Below are 24,316 nucleotides of genomic sequence, written 5' to 3'. Positions count from 1 at the left end.
GGGGGAGTGGGTAGGTTGGATGGAGGTAAAGGGGATGGTATAACCTATTCGAATGATTTCTAAAACCCATTGGCCTGTGGTGATAGAAGCCCATGTATGATATAATGGTTGTACCCAATGACCAAAGGTTTGCGATAATCTGCTTATTGGCCCTGGTGGTGGGGGAGGTCAGGCAGACCCTCAAACAATGTTTCAAAATCAGGTCGTCTTTGGTGGTGTTTGGGACATCATAGCCTGAGGCTGGGTAGGGCAACGTCTCTGTGGTCTGTGCCTCTGTCTTTGGTTGTCATATGGTCTCCGCTGGTGCTGTGACACATTGTCTCTGCTATGGTTGTAAGGCTAGTATCTGCATCTCCTCTTAGGGGGCCTGTAGATCCCAAGGGTCCTCAGTGTCGCTCTAGAGTCCTTCATGGAATGGAGGACCTCATCCATCTTAGTGGAGAAGACCTTGTCCCTGTTGAAGGGGAGGTTCTCTACTTTGTTCTGAAGTTCCTTTAGGATATCCAATGAGCGTAACCAGGATGCTCTGTGCATAACAATGGCTGTCACCGATATGCATGCCGCTATGTCTGCCACGTTGAGGGATGCGTGGTGCACTGTTCTAGCAATATGTTGGCCCTCATTGATGATGGCTTGGAATTGGTCTCTTTCCCTCCGGAATTTCCTGGATGATATCGTTCATTTTAGTATAACTGTCATGATTGTATTAGCAAGTAATGCCATGTCACTGAAGAGTAAGCTTTTTGCCCCAAGAGGTCTAATCTCTTCCAATCCTTGTCTTGGGGCGTGGATCTGCATGGAGGTTGTTTGCCCCATTGGCTGACCACCTCCACCACTAAGGAGTTAGGGTTGTGGATATGAGAAAAGGAAGTCCATACCTTTATTTGGCACATAGTATTACCTGCCAAACACTTACTGGTTGGAGGGATGGTGGCAGATGTTTGCCACACCGTTTCTGCAGGTTCCATCAAAGCATCATTTATGGGCAATGCTATTTTTGTCATGGAAGGTGTGTGTAAAATCTTGAGGAGCTGGTGTTGTGTCTCCAATTGACGGCTCCGGGATACACTGACACGTGAAGTAGAGCATCCACAGAGACAGCACTTGAAGGAGAAACTAAAAGCTATTTCCACAGCCTGGAACAAGTTGCAGAAAAATTGCTGCTGTATTGCTTTTAATGTTTTCTACATTTCATCATCAAGGAACACTGAAGAAATACCCAACAATAAAGTTAAATTGCATGCAGTAAAGAAGTGGCTGGATCAAGAACTTACTCCACTGCATTTTCTTGGCATCATTCTCAACCCAAAGTACCGGGGTAGATGCCTAATTGCTGAAGATGCTGCTGCTATGACATGGGCATCTAATAATCACCCAGTCATGCCAACCATAATAAATTTCAGGGCTGGAAATGAACTATTCAAGCACTACATATTTGCCGATGGCGGTATAAAGAAAAAGACAACCCACTGAACTGACAGACGTCACGAGGTAAGCACCTGGAACCGGAGTTTGTTGGAAGTGCTAAGCCAGCTTTTGACATCAGTAGCCTCTCTCTTCCACAGGCCCAGAAAGAATATTTTCTTCATTTGGACGATTTCTCAACTTTGAATTAATTAAACTGGGAGTTGAAAAAGCAGGAAAACTTGTCCCTCTTCCAGTCTCTGAATAAAAACAGGGAAGGAGGGGATGAGATCTACTAGTTTTAGAAGACTGAAGGACAGCCTAAGTAACTTAGGAGACAGTTCTCATTTTCAAGAGACGTCGACAAGTAGGAAAGCTCCAGTCACTTATACTTCAGCATATTTGAAAATATTCCCAGGTTGAACTGAAATAATCAGTTTAATTCAATGACTACAGTTAATCCCCCTGTTCCTTTAATAAATCATTTAGTTGTAAATGTGAAACATGTTTTGATAAGAGATGTTTACCTATCCAAAACATTTAAAGCTGCTGTTTAATAAAAATAAATTTTATATGTTGCTGTGTTTAATTAAATCCCAGTTACCATCCTAATGCAGCTTGACATAAATCATGAGCAAAAAGTTAATTATCTAGTAAATAAGCAATATATCTATGATGTTACACCCTCTAGTCTTCATAGAAATATGGTTATAATATGAATACAACATAACTAAGATATACTTTATGCAAGATGGCTCATGTAAGATATCATTGGAAAAGCTAAGATTTACTGAATGTGATTATCCAATTTGTATGCCTGTGTCATTTCTGTATCAGAAGTTAGGAATATTGACTATGTAACAATTACAACTGTGTGTACACTTGTGCCCACCAGACAGTAAACAATCGTCCTGAATGAGCCATTTAAGAAGGACAATACAACTCTGAAGATACTAATCTCCCAACTTCCTGAAGAGTTTCCTGGGATGCTGCATTGACTCTACAGGGTCAGATGATAATGTCACCTGATGCAAAATATCACCTTGGACACTGCTGGTACTTTTCCTCTGTAGGGGGACAGGGCTCAAACAAAGGTTTCCTGCCTTAGGTAAATCCTTTTTAAGGCTGGGGAGGGGGTTAATCTGGACTCTCCTCCATTGCCTACCCAAGAAGAAAGACTGCTGAAAGTACCTGAACTAACAAAGAAACTAACCTGAGGGGAAAAGCAGGGGTGAGTACAGACTGAGATGGGGTCCAGTCTGTAACAAGAAATAACTAGAACTCTACGCTACAGAAACTCTGCAACTTGCCTAAAACAACATTTAGGGTGAGAAATTACTTCTTGAAACCAGTCTCTTCAAGATCTTAAGCTTAGTATGCGTGTTTTGCTTTATTTGCTCAGAAATCTGCTTTGTTCTGTTTGCTATCCCTTATGATCACTTAAAATCTGCCTTTTATAGTTAATAAATTTGTTTTATTATTAAACCCAGTTTGTGCAATTTCTAACAGGGGGGCGGGCAAGAAGTTTTGCATCTCTCTCTTCAATTTGAGGGAGAGGGTGACTTTTTATGAGCTTGCACTGTGCAGATCTTTCTATACAGTGCAAGACAGTACTATTTTGGGTTTATTCCCCAAAGGGGGAGGTGTGCACGTGAGTGCTGGGTGAATCCTCTCACACAGAGCTGACTTAAGTCTGTGTCTGCTGCTGGGTGTGGCGCACACACACACTGCAAGAGGTCAGAGCGCCTACTTCAGCAAAACAGGGAAAGGGAATCCAGGCTGATGGAGGAGGAGGGGTTCAGTGAAACCACAGTACATCAGGTGGCATCCCAGAAGGGGGTGGGGGTCTAACCCATAACAATATCATTCACCATTTTCTAACATACTAAAATGTTCAGTTAATATAAAGCTGAAAGTGTTAAGCTACGTAACTACTTAAATAATGTATACAACTATAGTGTTCCCTCCTAGGTGGCAAAAAGGTGTGCCAAATCCAATGTAAAGGCCCTATTTAAATCAAGATATTTTAATGTTTATATCAATCAATGAGCATGCACCTTTCTTTAGAAAATAATGAAGTACAAATGAAACAGTTGATCAAAATTGATTATTTAAAAACAGGCTTTCCACTCGATTTAAATTGCCTTGATTTAAGTCAATCCATCTAGTTTTAGAAGAAAACTTTCCTATTTAAAAACCTTTTCTTTCTTCTATTGCTATTTCTCTATTGAAAGAGACAACAGGAGAATCTCAGTGTGCAACGCGAAGAGGAAAACTGACGATACACCAAATGCGCCAACTAACATTTTCCCCTCTAATGTCTTTCAGTTACTGTAAACTGTGATGCTACTTGTAAAAGCAGGTAAAAACAACCCTTTCTGAGAGAAATGTGTTTAACATGACAGTGTCCTTTCACTAGATTGTGTTCCTTTAACTATAGCTGTGCATTCCACCTACATTAACTTGGTCATTTCTGAATGAAGGCCTTTTAGTTAGAAATGAGTATTCCCACACCGTCATCACCCATCTAAAGGATAACAAGTATAATATTTTCAAAAAAGGTCACACCATCATCACAATTTACACAAATTGTGTCTACGTTATACCCCATTATATTTTGAAATACTACCACCACCAGTTGAGAACCCTTTGCAGTTATATATTTAAGTGCCAAAGAAACCGAAGTACATTTGTTATAGTAAGTAGTAGGAACCATTTATCATTCTGTATCCTTTTAAGAAAAAAATACAGGAACGAGACCCAGACAGCATATACTAACCTCCACTGACATGCACTTCATAAAGTGAGTATTTAGGAGACGACAACATTCGCATGTCTGGTCGGAATTTCTCTGCAAGGGTTTCTATTACATCTTGCGTTGTGGCAGTGCTAGAAACACGAATACATTTTGTTGCAAAGTTTCCAGCTGCTTTGTCTTGAAAATAAAATCTCATGACTCCATGAAACTCCAAATCCTGTAATGAAATAAGAAGTGAATGTAATTCTGATTGAAACGCTTTTTCTTTTCCCCTTGGGAATGGAGGAAATTATTCCAACCATACACCTTTGATGTATGTCTGTATAATTTAATAAATTTTCCTGAAGTATTCTAAGCACACTGTATTTCAATAAGTAGAGGAAAGGAAAGTTGGAAAAGCCTGGGATATTCTAGAAATGCAGGTGTTTATTTTTTAAATACTCCATACTGTTAGGGATGGTTTTGTGAGCTAAGCCTTCGATATTAAACACACAGACACCCAAGAATCATCAGTTTTCGCTGCAGAAGAATGAACTCAGCCCTTCATCCTTCCAGAGCAGGCTGAGTAAAATAGACAGTTTACTCAAACATGTGTGCTCTTTTAAATGAGACAAACACCAAAATCCTGTCTGTTTTGCATGGACATTAAAATCCTAATGATTTTTATAACAGAGTTTGTTCCCAGGTGTCCTTGGCAAAAAAATTCTGGGAGGCTGTTGTCTAAAGTTTTGAGCCAAGAGCCAGTTTATACCCTGAATATTAATTTAATATAACTATTGACTGCACCTTTAGCTCCCAGAGACTTAACAGTAGGTGACCACCAAGACAAACCTAAACAGAGCATTAAACCTATGTAATGAACTGATAGGAGCCTCCATTGACACCATGGCAGAAATAGAACATTCATAATCTTGGTGATATTTTCTCTGAATCACAGATTACTGAAATACTCATGAAAATTATATTTTTATTCTAAGAGGTTAGTGGCAAAGAATGTGTTATGCTCTAGGCCTGTGAAAGACAAAACTTGACACAACAAGATATATATGTGACCAGAGAATGCCAATTTTACTGTGACCACTGTTCTTCCTATAGCACACTTCCCCTTGCTCTTCTCCCTCCCCCACCTTAACAGATTAAGCTTCTTAGGGTAGGGACATGGCTTTATCTATCTGTAAAGAACCATGCATACCTAATGTACTACAGAGATATAAAGAAAAGGAGTACCTTGTGGCACCTTAAAGACTAACAAATTTGAGCATAAGCTTTCATGAGCTACAGCTCACTTCATCGGATGCAATAGAGGTATAGTGGTTAATGTCAAAAACATTACAATTGCCTTATACATAAAGGTTACTTCTGTATTTGCAATGAACCCTGGGTTAGGTATTCTATATAAGTAAACAGAATATTATGGTAATGTTATCGAACACAAAACTTGAAAGGTTTTTTTGAAGCTTTTAAAGCACCATATTAATTATAGCATAAAAAGACAGTTTTAAAAGGAGAAAAATGGCAGCCCATAATAAAGGAGGGAGGCAGATGAAAACTTAAGGGCCACCATCAGCCTGTCCATGTGAATACACTGGTTTGATAAATTCCCTCTTGAAATATACTTTTGGTCTGGAATAAGGGAAGAGGAAAAGATAACTAAGTGAATATAGTTGCCACAAAAGATGGTTTTGTTTTTAAATCAGGAATTTTTTCATATCCATTTACCTGAGAAAAGCACAGACTCCCATGGTGTTAATTGCTGCACAGCCTTTCAGTCTGTGAACTAAGGGGTCCTCTCCTATTCAGATTTATCATTCCTGTTCAAATTTAATCTCTTCTCCTACATTCTGGCAACTTCAATCTTCTATGCAATATAAAAGCATAGGGAACTTTTCATTTTCAGAATTTGTCACATAAAAATGAATAGACATGCACAGATGTCTAATATGAGTTTTAGACTTGCACTGTGTTTCTATTTCCTTCTATTCAAATTCATGTACTTAAATTTTAGATTTTGCACTGCCGTGTAAAAGTGACAGTCAATTTCATGTGAAAAAATTGCAAAGCACTCAGACCAATTACAGTTCTCCAGAAAAATGACCAGTATGTGGATGTAGGTGCTAACTACAAACATTTCTTTTTATTTTCCTTTTTTTGTAAAGGGAGGGGTGTAGTATGCCACATTTTCCAGACAAATTTCACTTGGCTATTATTTGTTGCTTTATTTGAGAATTCTTATAAATGTGGGCATTATTCTTTTCATCAAGCTGACATTGACCATTATGCTGCATTTCTAAATATAAATGCACCATTCTTTAGTAGGAAACGGGGACAACTGAAATAGATTATAATTTGGGACTTAAATTCACTGATCCCAAATTAACATTCAGAAAAGCACTCCTGGCATCAATACATAGACCCTGTTTCCAAGAGACAGATAAGGACATGCATCAGCAAGAATCTGAATGTACAGTGACATTTAGCTGGAAATTTATTTTTTAGTTTTGGATACTATAGAAGACAGTATTAAATCACTAAATGCAATAGATAGCAAAGGGGACACAAAAGTTAAATAGCTCATGCTTAGCTGTTTATGGGTCATTACATTCCATTTTCCCCAACCATTACTCTTTAAAAAATTATATGGATTACAAATTGAGAGCTGAATTAGTAACTGTCTAATATGGGTTTTATTTGGGGAAGGGGTGCGTGAAAGATGCGGGAATGGATGAAGTGCCATGGAAGCTTCTGTCCTTAAAGCCATCTTCTACTACTAAAGCATCTGAGGAGAACCCAAGATTCTTTCATTGTAGCAGTAGGGGTAGACAGGAAGAGTCAGTCCATTACCACTCTGGAGGACGAGGAGGAGAGCCTCTCTCAAATTACCTGCAAACTGGTGTGTATGAGGGAAGCGGTGGTTGGAAGGGAGGAAGAAGAATTTCTATTCTATTATACAAGTGGCAAAGTACATGCGTTTGGCTGAAGCAGTAGTCTTCAGAGCTCCAGCTGCCACCACCTCAACAAGTGCAACATTCAGGAATGAGGGTGTTCATATGTAGCAGCATCTCTTTCCAGAACAGTTTTGGATATTCATGATTTTTGCCATTTAATTCTTGGTTGCATCTAGCAGCTGCACAGATTTTTGTGGGGATACAAATCAGACTTTTTTAAAGCTTCTGGGAATTTTTTTTAAATGGTGTTTACTTCATTTGTAAAGAAACAATTAAATACACTTGAGCAGAAAGTCACAGTTTAAACAAAACCTAACAGATCTTTAGGAAGTTACAAGGCACTGAAGTTGCCAGAAGTTAACAAAAAGAATAAAATAGAATGAAAACTCTCTAAATGTCCTGTCTTTCCCCACAGCTAATTCTGAAACTAATCTTTAACTGCTTATACTTGTTTCACAATGGTGGGGAAAATATTCAAGGCATTACTTAATATTCTTTGATTTTAAAAATTAATCTGGTTCATGCACTCTCTTTTCTAATCTGTTTCTACTAACGAAGAATTCAGTCAGTCAATCATATGCCTTTTGCCACTTGTATAACAGAATGCAAGTTCTCTCTGTAGTTGAACAAGTATTTGTGATAAATGTAAGGGTGCTTGGTAAGGACTACTGACCTGTATTCCAAGACATGGTTTTTGAATTGACTTTCTGGATTGCTAGGCTCAGATTCTTAGAGGTATTTAGACATTGGTGTGCTCAGTGTTATAATGCCTAACTGATTTAGAAGCCTAAATCTGTATTTTCAAAAAGGGATTTAGGACCTCACAACCTAAATACCTTTAAAAATCTGGGCCTTAAGACTATATGGCTTTGTCTTAACTGAAAAAGGTGTGTTTTCACCATAGGATAACTAAGGGCTTGTCTACACTGGCACTTTACAGCACTGCAACTTTCTCACTCAGGGGTATGAAAAAACACTCCCCTCAGTGCAGCAGGTTTCAACGCTGTAAAGCCCCAGGGTAGCAGACAGTGCACCAATGCTGGAGGACGCACTCCCAGCACTGGGAGCTACGCCCCTCGTGGAGGTGGGTTTTTAAGAGCACTGGTAGCGCTCTCTCCCAATGCTCTGCTGCGATGACACAAGGCACGTTAAAGCGCTGCCAGTGTAGACCAGCCCTAACACAAATTAGCTTTTTTGCTGTAAAATCCTATTGGAGGTGAGAAAATGTAGTTTTACTGTAAGATAAACTAGGTGAGATCAACCATTGGGGGGAAGGGGATACAGTGTTAAACTTGCCTGGCTAGGTTGTGGTAAGTTGTCTTATCTCACTATAAAAGCCTAGTGAACTATTGTTTGTTAGTTACCTCACTGTAAAAAAGACACCTTTTTAAAACAAGGACAAAAGCCTTCCAGAGGAGAACAGTTTCAAGCGCCTCTCACACAGGTAAATACAGTCACAAGACTAGTGATTACAAGCCGTTAAGACTGACTGGATCTAAAAACTACCCAAATAATGGATAAATGATCATGGGGTGGAGAAAGAACGAGTCAGACTTCACACTTCGATCCTGTAACCAAGACACGACTAAGCAAAAAACTGGCTCTGGTCTACACAACAGAGTTAACTCTGTAAGCGTCTACTGGCTAATCTACACTGGCTTGGGTGCACTGTCTACAGTAGCGCTTTATAGCGCTGAAACGTGCTGCGCTCGGGGGAGGGGGGGGGAGTTTCTTGAGTCGGAGATGGCGAAAGTAGGCTTCCAGACCACTGCAGAACTACAGAACTGTATCATGTGCATGGGAGTGGTGGGGCAGAAAGAGTCCCAGAGATAGGACAGACTCTTCTGCCAGACATCAGGAATGGTAACATACAAAAGCCAGTAGGACAACACTTCAATCTTCCTGGACATTCAATAACAGATTTAAAAGTAGCCATCCTTCAACAAAAAAACTTCACGAACAGACTTCAAAAGAGATACTGCAGAGCTACAATTCATTTGCAAACTTAACACCATCAATTTGGGCTTGAATAGGGACTGAATAGGCTGGCTTGAATAGGCTGGCTCACTACAAAAGCCATTTTCCCTCTCTTGGTATTGACACCTCCTCATCAGTTATTAGGTGTGGACAACATCCACCCTGACTAAATTGGCCTTCAACATTGGTTCTCCACTTGTAAGGTAACTTCCTTCTCTTCATGTGCCAATATATATATTTATGCCTGTGTCTGTAATATTCGCTCCATGCATCTGAAGAAGTGGGTTATTTACCCACGAAAGCTTATGCTCAGATAAATCTGTTAGTCTTTAAGGTGCCATCGGACACCTCGTCACATTTATTGGAAGCAGAAGAATCAATTAATCTTACATAGGTCAAAAAGCAAAGATGGTAAAAACTCTGAATCACTCCCAAATAATGCTGAATTGAAAGTAAAAGAGGTGAAAATCTCCAAATACTATTAGTAATCTCCTGAACGCTCATGCATTCCACAATTCAAACCTTTAAAAATCCTACTTTTATGGAAGAAACTGAGCATTTCATTTTAATATATAAAACATTTACTTTTAATAAATTCAAAACGCTTTACACATTTTTTTCCAGTGACATAGTATGCATGTATAACATTAGTTTACAACTTTTCTTCCAGAAGAATTAGAGAAAGTTTCTCTATCTGGAGCCATTCATTCATTTAGCTGATGTATTGTATACTATCAACAAAGTTAGTTAAACTTCTCCGGTAGCAATGCTTTAGATGGAGAAATGAATAGAAATGGTGTATCAAAAGTGTGTACCAGGTATGTATATGAGATTACTTTGTCCACTGGCAAAATTTATTTTTTTAAAGTTATGTTGTTAAGTGTATACTAAGTAATCTATGGCCTCTTCCACAGATACTCTTGGATACTGAGTTATGCCTTCAACACAAATGCAACTGATTTTCACAAAAATTTCACTTTGTGATTAACTGTACTGAAGATTAGTCTATTTGTACCACCTAAAGAGTTTAAATTGGCTTGCTTTAAACCACCCACACAATGGATAAAAGAGTTTTGCTTTCCCAATAAAGCCAAAATCTAAACTTTAAGTATGATATACATTAAGTACTAATAACCTTCCTTTACAAAGCAGAAAAAAAAATAGCAATTTGCACAAAATGTTTTACTAACCTCTTCCAAAAAAGGTTCAAAATTCACACCATAATTTTAGTAAAACAACAGAGACATGGATAACGTGAACATAAATGTTGGGATTTTTCTGCTTCAAGTAAAAATATATCCCATGTCCTCTACGATGAGCACAGAAAATCGTAGGTAATATTTACCTGCTAAGTTTCTTCCTGTTTCCTGTATAATAAAGTGACTGACTGATTAATATTGCCACAGCCAGTCAGATCTGCCCCTCACATCCAAAACAATATATTTCATAGTTTCAGTTATGACTTGTTTACTGCAAAATAAAACAGCAGTAAATACTATGTGCTACAGGAGAGAATAATTTTTAAAATATCAGTATCTTCATATAGACAAAAGCCGTCAACAGGTATCAACAAAAAGGTCACGCACAAGCTAGCTATGCTACAACAGAAAAGATTTCAAAACACAATGAAGCTTCACGAAAGGCTTTAAAAATATTCCGTTTAGAAACAATTCTGGGTGTCTCTCATTGTGTTACTATGGGTATCTCATCTTTGTGCTTTAGGTTATGTCTACACTTGCAGAGTTTTTGCACTGTAAATTTCACCAGTGATAGGGAACTGGTGAAAGCGCTGGTTTGTGTACTCACTTAATTCCTCAGGCGTCAGAGTGTTTACATTAGCAGCACTTCCATCTCCGATGAGAGCCCCGTTCCAGGGCAGCAAGTGTAAAAAAAACAAACCCACCCCCACCCCCCGAGGGGAGTAGTTCCCAGTGCTGGTGGACTGTCTACAGCACTGAAACTTGCAGCACTGGGGAGGGTTTCCCACCCCGAGTGAGAAAGTTGCACCGCTGTAAAGTGGCAGTGTACACAAGTCCTTACTTTCAGCAGAAAGGTGAGCTGTGCTCTTGGGGACAGCTAATGGCAACATAGATATCAGTCTTTAAAAGAGATGCTACCCCAAAAAACTGCAAGAGAATATAGGTCAAGTATGAAATCTAGGAATAAGCAGTGTAAATACACTATTAAGCCAAGGGATGATTTTGAGATATTTCATAGCTAACTGAATTTGTCTATGTTCAATATATTTCCCTGCTTGAAAAGCCCTGTTGGGAAAAAGGTCTTTGATGGTCTTCCAATTCCCTTTGCTCCTTTGGAGCAGGAAAATATAGGCAAATAGCCAGAAGAAAAGAGATTCCAGGAGCGACTGGTGCTAATAAACTTCCGCACTCTGAAGTAGGTGGTGAAAGGAGTCTAAATGTGAAACAGTGGTCTGAGCAGTGGAGGGAACCTGGACTTCCCAAAAAGTGGAATAAAAAGGCTTCAGCAGTCAGACTGATTATACTCAGTAGTGCATGTCTGTATCTCTGGATGCTCATGTATGAGAAAGCAGAGCACTCCATTCCAGCAACTGATGGGACAAGGATGTTATCTCTTAACAGCTAGAACATGATAATGAATAAGGAGACTGGAACACACACATAATTCCAAGGAACCAATGGAAATAATGGGGAATGAATAGGCCTATTTTAAAATATTTTTTCACACTTCTTAATTACAAAGCAATAACGGTATCATTAAATGATATCTGAACTAGATATTAATACATACAAGATCAAACTTTGGACAAAATTTTATTCCTTTAAAGCACAGCATATATGTATGGGTTTCCCTTTGGGACACTGCCACCACAATCCTGCTGGAACACCCCTGCGGGAATACACTTTTGGCATCAGCCCTGGCTAGCAGAGTTGCTTTTTGTTTGGTTTATTTTTGCTTCCTAAGTGACTAAGTATTTCCTAGCCCCAATTGTCATAGTAAACATTTTTTCTTCCCAGTATCTAACAGGTAATCATGCAAGTATTACTGCAATGACAGCATTAATCTCAACTCTTTCCGTTCCCCTAATTCTGGCTCTGCAGAGATCTAAACAGGACAGGACTGAAATCCAAACTTCTAATCTATGACCGTTATTCAGACAAATATATTTTCCAAATATTCTGCAAACTTAATATAAATATAATCATCAAACTTTTAAACTGGCAATTAGTCTTAATTTAAAATTAATACAAATTAATTTCAGGACACACCACACATACAAAGTCTGGCATAACAATAGAACTCCTATTGGAGAAATTGCTGGGAAAACTCATGAAATGCCTGCACTATATCTGACCTGTCGAAAAATGCTCGATACATTACAACGGAATTAGTCCCTCCCTCTTTCCATAATCACAAATATGCACTGATTCAGTCATCCTTAGGACTACCATTGACAATACAACAGAAAAGGCAGTGATCCTTACAAGATTTTAAAACTAAGGATGTTTAGCCATCATATGAGTAAGCATTTATGTTTGAATGATGCATAAATCAAAATATTTTTAGCATGCAATTACAACAGCTACATCAGTTCATGGACAGGCTAGATTTCAGTGTACACCATCTCTACACTCAAGTATTTAAAAATCCTAACTGAACTTGAAAAAAAGATCAATGGTACTATTAGTGGCAATTGCATTAAACTCCCTTCCATCTAAAACCTACCTGTAGCATTCAGCCAGCTTTTAAAAAGCTGTGCAGCTTTATTATCAAGATAGAGAACTTTGGAACAGCCAGAAGTCTCAAAATGTGACTTTAAAAGATCTTACATAGATATTTCTGAATTCACTCACAGGGTTCAAAATATTCAGATTTTTTTTCATGCAGCTAAGGTGGACTGATTTTAAAATGAAGTAAATCATTAATTTTAACCATACTTTTAAAGGAAAATAACTTGATTTAAAATAAAATTGTAGTCATTTCTTTTTTCTCCCAGTTTTCTAAAGTATATTCTCTTTGGTTAGTAGTAAGGTCAAAACATTTTGGTCATCTATTGTTGGATCATATTAAAGAAGTTCTGTATTAAAATCACAAATGAGTTTGATTCCCCATAGTTTAAATTCTAGGGTATTATTAATTAATAGGTCTCTTGGTTTTTGGTACTGTTTCTCTCCCTCTATGTGTGAAACTTGCAAGCTGCTAATTGTGTTAGTACATTCTAAGACAGAGTCTGTTCTCAAAGCAATTCACAGAGAGAGAGAGACTCAAAGCAATACTCTAACAACAGAAACAGCACCCAGAGACTCCTCGCCCTGGTGTTGTATTAACAATTGTGATTAAAATAGAGATAGAGGATGTATGTGGATGGATGCGTGGTGTGGATAATAACTGAATGATCCGGGAGGTGCCAGCCTAAGAATCCAGTGGCCATCGGCTGAAGAAGGCGTCAAGTGGAAATAACCAGAGGACCCCCGGAGGGTAGACTGGAATCCACCCAACAGCCTGAAGAATGGGAGAACCAAAGAACAAGATAACATCTAGCAGCACGGAGCCATCAGGAATGTGCTATCTGCTGATTGATTCAGCAACAGCATGATGAAGCAATTCCCATAGACTGGCATAGGAAGAAATTCCTATAAAAACAGACTCTAAAAAGTGAGAACTTTGGGGTCTGATTCTACAAAGCAACTTCCAGGAGCATCAGATGAGCATCTGACAAGGCCCTGCTCCCTCTTCATGTCCAGGCCACCTGGCCAGTGGCTTGGCATGAGCAACTCTAAGGCTACTAACTATGATAACAACCTTGCAGAACCTCTGTGTGTGTGTGTGTGTGAATAAATATGAGATTGAATGGAATGTTATAGCTATAACTAACTGCTTACTATGATTCTTTCTGTATTCACAATAAATGTGGTATTTTGCCTTTTTTCCCTTTAATAAGATCCTGCTGGTTTTTAATTTATTGGTACAACACTATTTCATGTATTAAAATTATGAGTTGCCTATCTAACCGTTCTTTTTGAAAGGAGACATGGTTAGCTTCCTCCCCCTGGCTGGTACGTAGTAAAACTGCAGAAATAGCTTCAGCTACATTTTTAAAGTTGACATAAAAATAAGTGGCCATCTCCACAAAGCTGATTTGCTCCAAAACTGCTATTTATAATTTACATCACAATAATCACTCCTAGCATACAAGGGAAACATAGGATGTACTAGATTTTATCAATACAAAAATATACTGCAGTCATTACTGCTCTCATTTTGGTAACACTATCACAGATTTTCCCCAGCATCTATCGCACTGTATTTATAGGGAGACATTATGGTCACCAAACACACACCAAAACAGAATTTGACTTGCTCCCATGTAACCACACACGTTGTGCAACACCAGCAGAATTAAGCAGCAACTTACTTTATTTATTTATTTTATTGTTGTGGTGGGGGAAGTGAAACAATTAGATATGACCCAAAATATACAGGAAGCGCATCTAAATAAGAAGGTGGTATTTTTTAAATAAATAGTCACTTTTCTAAAGAGTTACAATTTTCAGGAACCATTACTGCCAGTTAGACCCACAGAGGCAGAATCCAGCTCCACTGAAGACAGTGAGTTTCTGCATGGACACAATGGGTTACCTATATAAAGATTCAATTGTGGGACTGGCACTTAAAACCTTGTCTACTCAAAGTTAGACCAGTTTAATTCAAGGTGTGTTCTTAATTAAGTTTTCTTATAACAGAGTTCTTGGACAAGGGTGTATGAATATTGATGCGTTTTGAACATAGAGTCATGGAGGATAAAAAAAGTAATAAACCAATTTAAGTGAAACAAAGGAAAAGAACAGCTATACTAAAAACTGATTTGATTTCCCCATTAATGCACGAACACTAAAAGCAGCTTTTTATTCATGCAGTTACATAGGTGTTGTTACTAACAGAAGTTACATACAATGTTGATGTGAATTACACACATTAAATCTTCTAGCTGTTTACGCCTTTTCATGTGTTAATATTTACAATGGATTAAAACAAATGTCATCTTAAAGGTACACCTTGTTTGTCTTCCTTCTCCCTCCGGAGTACTGTTTAGTTGCTCTATAGGAAAGCTTGCAACATTTAGCACAATAGAATGTAAGTTATTGTAATTAAACAAACATCATGACTACTCTGTCAAGCCATCAACAGTGAAGTTAAACATTCAATTTCATCTTGGTTTAAAAGTAGTATCAAAGAATAAAGCTTTATTGGAGGTTCTTAATTCCAGGCCCATAATAGAACTGCCTAAACTAGGTAAATTCGGCAAAGATTTCATACGATTGCTAACACCGTTCAGCTTCTCAATCATTAGCAACATTGGGCAGTTTTCCCATGTACCTCACATTATATTAAGAATTTATTTCATGGTAATAGGTTTCAGAGTAACAGCCGTGTTAGTCTGCATTCGCAAAAAGAAAAGGAGTACTTGTGGCACCCTAGAAATAAAAAATAAAAAATTAAAAATAAATTGGTTAGTCTCTAAGGTGCCACAAGTACTCCTTTTCTTTTCATGGTAATAGTTTGGCAGAAATATCTATATGCAAAAGACAACAATCATCATTTTACTAAGTAACTAACCCTATAGTTATGAAAATAATTTTCAAAAAGAACTTCAACCAAAAACTTTAAGTGTTATATGAGCTACAGCTGACCATAAACATCTTCAAACAGAAAATTTCACCACCCCAGAAGCAATCCAGAATACAAGATACAATGCCTACTAAAAGGTAGAGAGTACTATATGGGCTCTCTTCCATTATTCTCACAGGATTACACATCTTTTCTTGACAATCTTCATAAAGAAGAGTATTTTCTATTTCACTTTCTTTAAAATTCACTTTATAAAATTATTTTCCTGATTAAAATTCTTCCTTAAGTTTCATAAAGCATTTAATATTTTTTTTTAAATATTTATTCAAGAGAATTACAGACAAAATCCTTTAGCCAAATTTAGGGGCACTATGGCATGTGTTTAGGGGCAAAGTTTTCACTTTGCATTTTTTGGTGATGTAGCCCATTTAGAAATCAGTCCACAACTGTCTGATTTAACATCCTTGAAGAAGGAAGGGATTATATAACAAACAATATTTGATAAAGTTTGAACATCCAAGGCACTGTATCTTAACTTAGTTGAGGTAAGCCTGTTTTTATCAAAGAAGGTTTAACACACAAGGACGCATCAATAAAGGAGTACTAAACATCCGATGAAGTGAGCTGTAGCTCACGAAAGCTTATGCTCAAATAAATTGGTTAGTCTCTAAGGTGCCACAAGTACTCCTTTTCTTTTTGCGAATACAGACTAACACGGCTGTTACTCTGAAACTAAACATATAAAGACTGCCTGCCACCTAGGGGTTGTTCTTGTTAATCTGCAGTTTCAACTGTAAACGACAGTACTCTCAATAGCAGCAAATCAAAAAATAATACAGCTTCAACATTATACTTGTAACTGGAAAAGTAGCCTACTATAGCCAAATGCACCATGATTAAATCTCAGAGTACATAGCAAAGGAAACTGATTACAGCAGACAAAAGGTGTAAAATATTGTTTAGAAATCTAGATATGATTCAATTTTTATTTTGAAATAGTTCTTATTCTGTTCATGATATGACCAATCTACAAATATTATATCTATCAAATTATTACAGCAGACACATATCTAGTTATATTTTGATTGAAAAACAAAAATAAAAATACAAAGCATTGTATGCTATATATCCTTTAACGAGAAGGAAGCTAGTTAGAGTTTGAAGACTAGAGTTAAGAAATCAAAACCCCTGGAGTAAGCATGGAGGCTAAATATACTAAATCAGAGTTACAAACAAAATTTGGTGCCTAGATGCCAGTGTAACTACACAATATAACTTGTGCAGACAGAACAGACGAAAAAAAGGAAGCAGAAAAGACAAGGAAAATATATAGTTAAACAGGAAAATAAAGTTTATTCAAACCAATAAAGTATTCCTTCAAACCATGGAAAAGATGCCAACAGAAAGCAACATACCACGATAGGACAAAATGCAAGGTGGAAATTAAAAGGGCACCTGAAGAGAAAACCAAGAAATTCTTTAACTTCAGGAGGCAGAAAGCCTACTAAACAGGTTGCGGTCATCTGCTCTCCTGGTCTACCAGGGAATAAAAAGAACATTACAAAAAAAGAGGATATAATCATTACAGAGAAAAGTTAAACTACTACTTCTTTGCATCAGTTTTCATCACAGAGGATGATGGAAACATAGCCAGTACAGATGCTACACTTTGCGGACAAACAGAAGATATTGTCTCAAAGCTTGAGGTGTCAGAAAAGTGGTACTGAAACAACTAAGGGTAAGTCTCAAGCCAGATCATATCAGGGAAAATCGGCAGAGAAAGCAATAATTAGTTTAAGTACTGAAACTTTGTCTTCTCTTTGGTACTATTGCCTATCGTTCACCTTAAGAGCTGTAATGCTAGTACGCCAAGATTTTTTTTTTTTTTTAAACGAGCAGCACAATTACAGCAAGTTAAAATTACATTCTATACGCATTTGATTATCTATCCCAATAGTAAATCCGAAGGTGAAAATAAATGTCTCAACAACCTGCTCAATGTTTCTGATCCATTTTAATGTCCAACATCCCTTTGAAAAAAAGCTATCAACTGCTGTCCATTTCACATCTTTTGAATATGGAGCTTTCATCACCACAAAGCTTTCAGTTGATTTACAATACCTGCGTGACAAAAATTAGATTTCTAACTTTTGATGTACTGAGTGTATTCCTGAAGGAGTAATTATAGTATTGTAGTAATGTTTATATTTTTGTTGGCAATTCATTTTAAGGTTCTATTTCAGTTGCTTATATCTTTTTTTCAACCACCACCACATTACCTACTGAACAAGCATTTCTAAAGTTTAATATAAGAAGTGAGAAATTTTCAGAGTGTTAATTTTTTTTAAATGGTGTTGGAGTTTGATTAAATCTAGTTCAGTGACTTAAGTTATCCAGTGCAATGCCAGAGATAATAGGCTCATAGACTTTAAAGTCAGAAGGGACCATTATGATCGTCTAGTCTGACCCCCTGCACAATGCAGGCCACGGAATCTCACCCACCAACTCCTGTAACAGACCCCTAACTTATGTCTGAGCTACTGAAGTCCTCAAATCGTGGTTTATAGTCTTCAAGGTTCAGAGACTCCCCCAGCAAGTGACCCGTGCCCCACGCTGCGGAGGAAGGCGAAAAACCCCCAGGGCCTCTGCCAGTCTGCCCTGGGGGAAAATTCCTTCCCGACCCCAAATATGGCGATCAGCTAAACCCTGAGCATGTGGGCAAGACTCACCAGCCAGACACCCAGGAAAGAATTATCTGTAGTAACTCAGATCCCTCCTCATCTAACATCCCATCACAGGCCATTGGGCATATCTACCGCTAGTCGTCGAAGATCAATTAATTGCCAAAATTAGGCTATCCCATCATACCATCCCCTCCATAAACTTATCAAGCTTTGTCTTGAAGCCACATAACAGCTTGGTTTCCCAGTGTTATGGTTTCTATACAGCAACCTTAATTCCAACCCCTTGCATGTATGCACATTATAATAGGACAGGGACTCCATTTATTTCTATTTAGTTGCATCTTATTATATAAACAAACAGCCAAACAAATGGCTGCATAATTGCCTCTAAACTGTGCCACTGTACTGAACCACCTAAAGACGTTTCCATGGTAGATTGAATCAAGTCCTAGCACTGACTGACGGTTTTGACTGACAAAATGTTGAGCAGAAACTTTAACTCACTGCAGAAGTGGCAGACCTGGATATGAAAAAAAAAGAGTGTTCTAGAAGATCATTCCCCAGCCAAAAGAAATATCTATTTATGAATTATACAAGAGACAATCAGTTAAGCTTAAAATCTCAGTATTTTGTTCCTAGACAAGTATACTTTTCCTCATAATTCCTCTAACTGTCACATACTGTCAAAGAAATAAGTTACTGAATACAGATGACTTTCTGTAAATTTTTAAAAAATATAATTTATTTTTGTTGGTTAAAGCTATTTTCCACAATGATTAAGTTCTGAGTTTTTAATGGTTAATTTAATTTATCTCAAATCTAGAAGTGATGACAGGGAATTAGTGTCTTCAGGAACAGTGTTTTTTTCAATTAATCATCATTAAACTGGATTGGATGAAGGCAGGTAATGAAATCACCACCTCAGCAAGTGATGAATCCACTAAAAGTTATATTCAACTGTTCTGAGAGTGAGAATTTGATGTATACAGCCTCATTATTAAGTTATTTTTATGCTACCTGCTCACTGTAGAAACTTAATTTTAATATGCTGTGTGTACTAACACCAAATCCAATGAACCAAGGCTAATGCTTAAAATATCCATGCTGTTTCCAAAATCTGGTAACTAATTGTACCAATAAATACTGATATGGAGACAGCAGGCATATTTACTTTATTTTATATGTTTTAAGATGATGAAATTAAGACCCAAATTCTGCTTTGTTGCATCTATGAACCTCGCAAACTGGTGATGTTCACATGTATTGGACAGCAATTTCTGTAATTTCATGACTGACCCTGAAAGGTCTTAGCGAGCAGTATATGACACAGGTTTAGAAGGCAATGCTTTGTTTGTAAGAACGTACCTACAGAAGTACACCAAATCTCTATCTTCTTTAACAACTAGTACAAGTGATGCATACAAAAACCAATTGATGCAAGAATCAGGCACACAGTTACTAAAATCACAAAGGAATAACATTCCAATAAGTCTGCATTACAGGGTATCTGGCCAAGAAGAAATAGGGCTTATCACTAATCTGATGTGCCCTCCAATCATTACTCCAAGTCATTTTTAGCTGTAAAAACAAAGATAACCAAGCAGCTAGATGACATTTTAAATAATCCATAATTCTCACCAGTGAGCCACACTACTATAAAACCAATTCCAGTTGCACACAGATTTGCAGACCTATTACTGATTGGAGTATTAGATAGTGATTCTAGTCTCACAACTCAGACAGCTGTTAAAATTCATGTTTAAGAGTTTTGGCTCTATAGAAAATGATTAGTGTTGCCTTGCAAACAAAAAACTTCACGTGCTTTTAAAATTTGTTACTTTACTCATGAATACGCACAACACAAAAGGGATTATTTCAGTATCCACTGGCCATGTCCATGCCATAAAAGGTCAAATTGAGGCTCTCAGGATGTTTAAAGCCGCTACAAATCCTGTAGGACAATGCAATGCCACACTTCCTCATACAGACTCTCTCAGCCAACCAGCCTGGAGCTTTCAAGCCAAGTCTCTCAAGTGCTCCATATTGCATGGTACACTCCACATTTTGGGTCCCTTTTCTCATCATCATCTGTTTAGCTGCTCTGAGTCAAAGACTGTACAGCAGAAAAGCTGATTAAAAGTTGGTTCAGCTCTCTCTCTCTCTTCCCCTCACCTACCTCTTCTCTAGGATTCCAGTCCAAAACCATAAAGAGAGAAGTTAGAAAGATAGGAGTCTCAAGGGGGAAGAATTATGGCCCTGTGTATGCTAAGACACCTAGGGGAGGGGAGCATCTACAAGCTGTCTTCAAGCTGCATAGCTCCACTATGTACAAGATACACATCCCGCAGCCCTATCAAATCTTACCTCCCCACGCAGCTCAGAGAGACCTCCCACAATCTGGAAAATTATTCCTTCCCCAAATCCTCCCACCGCTGTATAGCTTAAATGGAGAATTCCTCACCCCGCCCCAAGTACCCCTTCTCCACCTGGGCAATGACCCCTGGAAGCTGTTTATATACAGTACTTACACATTGTTCTTGTCAATTATGCAGCAACACACAGCAAAGCATACGTGTCACACCATTTAGTCATTTGTCACTGATTTCAATGGTTTACTTCACAGATTGGATCCCTAACTGTTAAACCTGCCAAACACCACCTCATGAGAACAGCAGGAGCTGGTGTAGGAGGTGGCACTGGAGAGAGAACACTTAAAGTGAACAGAACAAGAGGTCCATCCTATATGCCATCTGCATTTCCTTCCCCCACCACTACTACATATCTGATGGTTTTGACAAACATTTCCTATTTTGGGAACCATATTTAAAACAGTGTGTGCCAGGTTTGGACAAGATACTTTACTTCAACTTTATGGCAGAAATCAAATCAATCACAATCAATGCTGATACTTATTTTGTTTGAATACTGGCCTAGGAGCAAGATTTTACTTAAACCATTTTTAACCTCAATTACCTGAAATTATCTCTTAAGCCAATTCCCAAATGTGTTTGGGAGGAAAGTAGACAAACATAAGCAAAGTATTCATCTTCACTAGAAGTGGCCAATTATTTCTCATTATCCTCAACTTGTTACTTTTTCTATCTAGAACCTCCACTCTTCTTCCCTTAATTCCATCCAAAAGCTTTTTTTACATTTCTAGTTTATGTGCTTGATGTTTCCTGCAAACAAACAGTTACATTCATCACCTTTTTCTCATTCAGCTCTTGATAAACTTTATCACTAGAGCTACGATTTTGTCACAAAAAGAAAAAAGGAGTACTAGTGGCACCTTAGAGACTAACCAATTTATTTGAGCATAAGCTTTCGTGAGCTACAGCTCACTTCATCGGATGCAAGCTTATGCTCAAATACATTGGTTAGTCTCTAAGGTGCCACTAGTACTCCTTTTCCTTTTGCGAATACAGACTAACACGGCTGCTACTCTGAAACCTGATTTTGTCACAGAATTTTTTAATAAATTTCATGGCAGAGGTATGGGAAAAAGATTAAGCCATGGAAAGAGGGCTGTGGAGTGGCGTCCCAGTGTGTGGGGGAGTGGGGGGTTGGAGAGCAAGCCCACCCCACAGTGCTGGCTCCTGTCATTCCCATAGGCTCCTGGCAGGCTTCCCCTGCCCTTGCATCCCCATTCCCTGCTGGGAGCAGGGGATGGGGGAGAGCAGGGTCCAGCCGCCCTGCTCTCCAAGGGAGCAGCTGGGCTCAAGCTGTCAGGCTTTGTCGACAATTACACAGCTCCAGTGAAACTGACAAGAGAGCTAACAGAGGTAAGTAACAGTATCTACACAGACACTACAGCACCCTGACTACAGACATAAGCCCTGCGCCTCTCATGTAGATGGAGTTATTACTTACGCCGTGTTGTAGTGCACTTACATCAGCAGGACAAGGCTGCAGTGTAGACACTGACATAATTAGGTCAACAAGTTTTCCCAGAAAAGTGCAAGCGTAGACAAAGCCTAACTTAAGGTAGAAAAAAAGCAGACTACTTTAAAGCAGATACAATAACTCAAAAGCAAGAAAAAGCAGAAAATTAGGTTTACACTTGCAAAAACACACACTGAAAAGTATGGAAGTACAAAACTAGAGTATCTTAACTTTGCCACCAGATATGCACCACCCTGGGTGTTCTTCATGGGAGGGAGGGAAGGGGAGCACAACAGGTCTATGACAAGTATAACCTGTTAAATCCCAAATATTTAAGCCAAGTCTACACTTAAAACCTGTATCAGCATAGCTATGTCAGGGGTGTGAAAAACTACCCCCCAGTGACATAACTATGCTTACAAAAATCCCAGTGTAGACTCAGTGCTTCTGTTGGCACAGTTAATATCATTTGGGCTTATGCCACCATAAACTCTGAAGATACTACCTAGACCAGTGGTCCCCAAACTGTGGAGCGCACCCCCCCCCAGGGGGCGTGGAGGAATATCTGGGGGGCACAGGCCAGCCCCCACAAGAGGGCGGGGAGGGAGTACCACTCAGTCCTGCTCTGTCCCCAGCTCTGCTCCGGCTCCACCCCCAGCTGCAGTCCCAGTCGCCAGCCCCTGGCCACAGCTGCAACTCTGCTCCAAGCCCAGGGGAGATGCAGATACATTCTATTACATAGAGGAAAAGTTTGGGGACCACTGCCTTACACACACACACACACACACCCCCAAAGGTTTCCAACAAAACTGCAAAATATTTTAAACTCTTTATATCTCAGGGCTTGTCATATACAGTGCACCTATGCCACTATAGCACTTTAGTGAAGACACTCCTACACCGACAGGAGAAGTTCTCCAGTCAGCACAGATAAACCATCTCCCCCCAAGAGACTGTAGCTACACCCACAAAAAGTTCTCCTGTCAACACAGCACCGTCTACATGGGGGGTTAGGTCAGTTTAAACTATGTAACGCAAGGGTGTTGATTTTTCTCACCCCTGAGCAATGTAGTTATACCTATACAGGTCTGTAGTGTAAACCTGGCATCAGTGTTTTGCCTGCAGCTCCAGCTATCAAACCACATTCAGTGAGGTTTACCATGCATTATACAGGTAACCGAACTATAAAAGTGTGGAGACTTTTAGATGTCTGCAACTACAAGTAACTCTGTGGATAGTAAAGGGTTAAAATGGTTGTAAAACTTCCAGCCCTTGATATGAGGGGAACATATGAGGAAGGTGACTGGGTCTCTGGTATATCAGAAGCACAATACTACTTTGTGCTTATACAGTTAATTCCATCCAATGATCTCAACAGAGTTTGCAACTATTAATGCAGTAAAGATGCCCCCTGCAATTCATTACCTCATTTTTTCAGATGAGAAAATAGTTATAAGATGTTACATGACTTGCCCAAGGTCACACAGTCTGTCAGAGTTAGGAACAGAACCAAGATACGCTGGGGAAAACAAAAATCCATCCCTTAACCATTTTTCAGCCTCCCAAAAATGAGAGGGTGGCTATTTCACTGTATTAGGGCTACATGGCTCTTATTATGAATGCCAAAAATATATAGTGCACAGGCATACTGGTGGAGAATAAGCAGAGATACAAGAGCAGAATTAAGGTTATTCAGGGTACCTTAAATCCACATTTCCATACTTTCCAGAAATTGTTCTGTTTTTAAGCATAACTAATTTTGAATTTCCTCACTTTCAGACTTTTTAAAGCTATTGTATATTATTAAAAGTTATCAATATGCATACTGTGTCACTTAGTGTTCAGTCTAAGAATTTCCTTTGATCTTTCCTTATTTTTTTTAATCTGAGTTTTAAAGAATATCTTTGTACTTGATGGACATTATGGGCCCTCAAACCTTTGCTATCTTTTTAAAAACAATCTTAACATGGTTCAAACACAGTAGATTGGGGGGACGGCACAACTAACGAATTAAAACAATTACATTGGGGGCGGGGAATTAATAGCATTAAGAGAAC

At 38.5% G+C, this 24,316-nt stretch overlaps 1 protein-coding gene across 16 annotated transcripts in view; it reads right to left on the bottom strand.

Moving 5' to 3' along the window:
* Positions 1–24,316, bottom strand: part of AFDN (afadin, adherens junction formation factor) — a 216,592-nt gene that overhangs the window by 145,236 nt on the left and 47,040 nt on the right. For all 16 annotated transcript variants that reach the window (XM_074948769.1, XM_074948783.1, XM_074948775.1 and 13 more), the window contains exon 2: positions 4,184–4,379. In XM_074948769.1, the coding sequence (XP_074804870.1) occupies positions 4,184–4,379 (196 nt within the window). The remainder of the gene's footprint in view (positions 1–4,183; positions 4,380–24,316) is intronic.

The sequence above is a fragment of the Natator depressus genome, chromosome 3, assembly GCF_965152275.1.
Source record: "Natator depressus isolate rNatDep1 chromosome 3, rNatDep2.hap1, whole genome shotgun sequence".
NCBI lineage: Eukaryota > Metazoa > Chordata > Testudines > Cheloniidae > Natator > Natator depressus.
The sequence above is the reverse complement of the archived record's forward strand: the minus strand, read 5'-3'. Positions and strand labels throughout refer to the sequence as shown.